Source organism: Brienomyrus brachyistius, unplaced genomic scaffold (genome assembly GCF_023856365.1).
Source record: "Brienomyrus brachyistius isolate T26 unplaced genomic scaffold, BBRACH_0.4 scaffold32, whole genome shotgun sequence".
NCBI lineage: Eukaryota > Metazoa > Chordata > Actinopteri > Osteoglossiformes > Mormyridae > Brienomyrus > Brienomyrus brachyistius.
This window is the reverse complement of record NW_026042307.1, coordinates 2,814,525-2,820,003: the sequence shown is the minus strand read 5'-3', so window position 1 is coordinate 2,820,003 and position 5,479 is coordinate 2,814,525. Positions and strand designations below refer to the sequence as shown.

Below are 5,479 nucleotides of genomic sequence, written 5' to 3'. Positions count from 1 at the left end.
AACGATGGGAGCCGAGTCGCGGCTGGGGGGGAGCCGTTCTTTCTGTCGTTCTTTTTTTCCTATGCGTGTTTCACACAGATGCACACAAATTAGCTCCTCCGCGAGACAGGCAGTAGCACCCCTGCGCTGGGTGCGCCCCTCCCCGTATAACTGTTCTAACAGCATGATGATAGTTGTGCACGCATCCTTCACGTGAGTACTCCAGTGGAAAAAACCCCCTGCGTGCCTCTGTCATTGGGTAGGAGCGGAGCCATGACTTGTGCACGCTGCCGTCACATGCTTACTTCAGTTAAAAAAAATAAAAACACGTGCGAGTGCCTCTCTGTCTCAGTGCCAACGTCAGTAATAGCGGGTCGTTCGAAGGAAGAAGACACACACGTGACACGTCTGAAAATGAGCCAGAGGAAAAGGAGCAGCATTTGGGTGCACTTTTCTCGCGAAGAAAACAGTAAGGCTAAATGCAGCATTTGTCAAAAAGTTATTTCATTTAAGTCTGGGTCAACAAATAATTTACACAGGCATTTGAAGACTCAACACGCAACACTGCAGGTCACAGGTCTGAGAGCAGAGCCAGACTCAGACAACAACAGTGACGCTGATGTGTCCATTGCCTCCTCTGCCTCCAAATCAAGTGCAACTGCAGCCACAGCAGCCTCTGACCCCACTGGGCCCACCACATCACCTGGCCAGGCACGATCAAAAAGAAAGCAGACATCCATCACTCAATATTTACCTCCTGTCTTGACCCCATTAAGACAGGAGAAGATAGACGAAGAGCTGGCAAAGATGATAGCCACTGACTTCCAGCCTTTCTCAATAGTGGAGGACACAGGATTCAAAAAATATTCACAGGCGCTCAACCCCTCCTACATTCCTCCAAGTAGGAAGGCACTAGCCCAGAAGGTCATGGATATGTATGACAGGGAGACAGCTGTCTGTTTAACCACAGACTGTTGGACTTCAAGAACGACAGCATCATATATGTCTGTAACCTGCCATTTTATCGAGGATTTCCGTGTGGCCTCCTGCCTCCTGGACTGTTTTGAATTCAGTGAGCGGCACACAGCAGACAACATTGCAGAACAGCTGCTTAGTGTTGCAGCAGAGTGGGGGGTGGACAAGAAAGTAGTGTGCTGCCTAACCGATAATGCGGCAAATGTTACTAAGGCTATACAAACCATTGGATGGATGCACCTACCATGCCTGGCCCATACTATTAACCTGGTGGTAAGAGATGCCCTGCAAGCTTCAAAGCCCATCATTGATAAGGTGAAAGAGGCAGTGGAATACTTTCACAGAAGCACCGTGGGGGCACAAAAACTGAAGGAGACTCCACCTTGGAGGAGCTCCGACCGAAACAGGATTGTCCTACATCTTCAATTGTAGTTGAATTAGACCTACTACATGTTGAAAAGCTTTATTGCCAGTAAAAATGCCATCATCTCCACCCTGGCCGTCATCAATGCACCTGTCCGCCACCTGTCCCAGGAGGAATGGACCACAGTGCAAGAAATATGCACAATCTTGCAACCATTTGAGGAAGTCACTGTGGAACTCAGTGCAGAAAGGTATGTAACTCAGTTGCACAGCAGTATATTTCTTTAGCATGCATGCATAGAAAAGGTGCAGCGTAGGGCCACAAAAATGATTCCTGGTCTTAGAGGAATGTCATACGAGGAACGGTTACTTGAGCTAAATCTGTTCAGTCAGTTCAGGAGACTGAGGGGGGACATGATCCAGGTATATAAGATTCTAACAGGTTTGGATGCTGTTCAACCAAATAGTTACTTCAGCATTAGTTTACATACACAAACTCGTGGCCATAGGTGGAAATTAGCGGGAGAACATTTCAAGCTAGATTTAAGGAAGCACTTCTTTACACAGCGCGTAGTCAGAGTATGGAATAGTCTTCCTGATAACGTAGTGCAAGCTGAATCCTTGGGTTCCTTTAAATCAGAGCTAGATAAGATTTTAACGACTCTGAGCTATTAGTTTAGTTCTCCCCAAGCGAGCTTGATGGGCCGAATGGCCTCCTCTCGTTTGTATAGTTCTTATATTCTTATGTACCTGATAGTAAATTATGAATATTTTATACCATATTAGAAATCTGTGTAATGCACTGGAATATATATCAGTCAGTAGATTTCTGTAGCCTGCATGCCAATTTCCTGATACAAAATTATGGATATTTGATACCACAATAGATATCTGTTTAATGTTACAATTTTAAAGCTGAAACAATGATAAATATTACAATGTATTAAAGTTTTTTTTCTTTCTTTTTTCATCAGCTACTTGACAGCCTCGAAGGTCATAGTGCTGGCCAGGGGACTTCAAAGAGCCACCACTGATTTCCGGCGAAACACTACAACAGCGGCAGCGCAAGGTGTGATCGACAGTCTGTGTGCGAGTATGTCATCGCGATTCCACAGGATTCATGCCAACCACATACTAGCAGATACTGCTGCACTTGACCCGCGTTTTAAGAGGATGGCCTTCCCTGATGGCAGAACAGCAGATGAGACGTTTCAAAGGCTGTCAACTGCAGCAGCAAGAATTAGCAGTGGCACACCCATCCAACAGCAACCAGCTGCAGAAGGACTGGAAGGAGCAGGCAGTGGTGCTGGATCAATAGTTTGGAGCTATTTCCATGGGGAAGTAAGGGTGGCAACAATAATTCACATTTTTTTTCTCTAAAAATCTCTAGAATCTGATATCTCAGTCTAAAACTTCCACTAGCTGTAAATCCCTGCATTTAATCTGTACATACTGCACATACTGTACATATGCAAATCTACTATTGTCACTTCTAATTAAATGCTAAACTGCATTTCATTACTCTGTTCTCTTACACTGTGTAATGGCAAAAGTTGAATCTAATTTAATGTAATCTAATCACATAAAAATGGTATCTCCCATTGTTATATCTCCCACCCCTATGAGCAGGTAGCTGGAACAGTGGAAGCCAGGAATCCCACCGCCGAAGCTGTCATGGAGGTGCGAGCCTACCTGGAGGAGCCTCTTCTTCCAACACATGAGGATCCCCTCAAGTGGTGGGAGAGTCGAGCCCCTGTTTACCCCAGGCTTAGCAAGCTGATGGCCAAGAAGCTTTGTGTTGTGGCGACATCAGTTCCCTCTGAGAGAATATTCTCCAAAACTGGACAGATAATCTCAGAGAGGAGAAGTCGCCTTAAGGCCAAAAAGGTCAGAGCTCTTGTCTTCCTTAATGCAAATTTGCCCAAGGACAAGAAAGAGAGGCAGAAAAAGCCATAAAGTAAGGAACTGCTTTCTATTTATTTACATTGCATTTTGTGTTCATTTAAAACTTGAAGGGGCTGATCTCTTATTTGCAAAGTTTACAGTAGTTATAGTAGTAATAGTGGACTGTATGTAGACATTTCCATTTTATTTATTCTAATTTTATCTACAGTATATATATATATATATATATATATATATATATATATATATATATATATATATATATATATATATATATATATATATATATATATATATATAAATTTCCCCACTCGCCCTCCTGTGGGCGGTCTTTGTCCTTCAAGCTCGGGTCCTCTACCAGAGGCCTGGGAGCTTGAGGGTCCTGCGCAGTATCTTAGCTGTTCCTAGGATTGCGCTCTTCTGGACAGAGATCTCAGATGTCATTCCTGGAATCTGTTGGAGCCACTCTCCCAGTTTGGGCGTTACTGCCCCGAGTGTTCCAATTACCACTGGGACCACTGTTACCTTCACCTTCCACATCTTTTCTAGCTCTTCTCTCAGTCCTTGGTATTTCTCGAGCTTCTCATGTTCCTTCTTCCTGATGTTACCATCGCTTGGGATTGCTACGTCTATCACTACGGCCTTCTTCCTCTGCTTGTCCACCACTACTATGTCCGGTTGGTTAGCCATTACCAGTTTGTCAGTCTGTATCTGGAAGTCCCACAGGATCTTAGCCTTATCATTCTCAGCCACCTTTGGAGGTGTCTCCCATCTTGACCCTGGGACTTCCAGCCCATACTCCCCGCAGATGTTCCTGTACACTATGCCAGCCACTTGGTTATGGCGTTCCATGTACGCCTTGCCTGCTAGCATCTTGCACCCTGCTGTTATGTGCTGGATCGTCTCGGGGGCATCTTTAAAAACTTTAAATATTTTTTATTTTCTATCAAAATGTTCTTGTGTGATAACAATGTTCTTGTGTGGAAGTGTTTGTAGTAAAAGCTATTTTGCACAGAAATTCATTGCAGCCGGCTTTGTTTTTGATGTTATTCATACAATACCTACTCACAAATAAACAAGTCAACGTAGCTTTACACATACACACACTTTGTACTAAAGGTAAATCCAAAATAGTGATGTCACTGTCTAAGCAGAGGGATGTTGTGCAACCCTATGGAATATAGTCCACACATGACAAATGAGGTAATAATCAATATTTCAGAATAATTCAAACTCAGATATTAGTGTGTGATATCTGAGTTTTAATTATTTGACTACAAATCTCACCTCATCATTCCTCCCAGTGATTATTTCCAGGATAAACTGAGATGCCCCCAAGCTGGCTTCTTAAAACTGACTAAATATTTAAAAAGAGCCAAAAGAGCCGTATCGCCAAGATCCGGATCCCCTCAAAGAGCCATAAATCCCATCACTACTGCCGACACATTTTTTTTCAAACTCCCACCTAACGTTCGGTTTCTTGGTCCCGCCTCCTCCGTTTCTTTAGACCCGCCTCCTCTATGATTTTATTGGTTATTTCTCTGAACCAATCACCTTTCGTTCTGCCCTCAGAACGTTTTTGAGTAAGTAAAACTCCCACGAGCGGCTGCTTGAGGTTATATTGAACGGGATCAAGGCATTTAACCCGAATCCACCGCCTGCCGCCATTGTTCAAAGGGTTATTGAGGCTATCTTAAACGAGTTGAAAAATGTGGCAGATGTACGCAGCAAGTTGGACGAATTGGTACATGACTTTATAGAGCCTCAGCACAATAGTGATATACACGTGGTGATTCGTGCCTTTTGGGATATGTATAGCGACAAACAGAAACCAAGCAACATCGGGGTATGAAATAGCCATGCTGACGCATGTGTGTAATTGTCGTTAACCTATTATTATGCCGATTGTAATACAACCCTTTTGTTTTTTATTTTACTTGCATCCATACTTTTGTTATAGCAAAAATAATAAAATTAGCGGTAAAACGTACTTTGACGAGTCTGTTTCGGGGGGTAACATATGAGTGCAGATCCACACAACATTGCCTTTATTGAGGCATATAGCGGTAAGCAACTGTCAATTAACTTAGTCATTCATGAGTCTTATAGTGAAAAACCGACAAAATAGACTTGTAAATTTTTAAGAAAAGATATTAACAGCTTTTGTTAATGCTTAAATGTATAAAAACATATTTTATACTACTTTAACAAATACATGTAGTTATTTTAAACAGTCAAACAAAAATGTAACCTCAAC

At 42.8% G+C, this 5,479-nt stretch overlaps 1 protein-coding gene across 1 annotated transcript; it reads left to right on the top strand.

The window, feature by feature from the left end:
* The first annotated feature begins 1,404 nt into the window (after window positions 1–1,404).
* On the top strand, window positions 1,405–3,396 carry LOC125721091 (E3 SUMO-protein ligase ZBED1-like). The gene is made up of 3 exons (XM_048997025.1): window positions 1,405–1,568; window positions 2,292–2,658; window positions 2,947–3,396. The coding sequence occupies exons 1-3, from the start codon at window positions 1,405–1,407 to the stop codon at window positions 3,271–3,273; spliced, it is 858 nt and encodes a 285-aa protein (XP_048852982.1). The 3' UTR covers window positions 3,274–3,396.
* The last annotated feature ends 2,083 nt before the right edge of the window (window positions 3,397–5,479 follow it).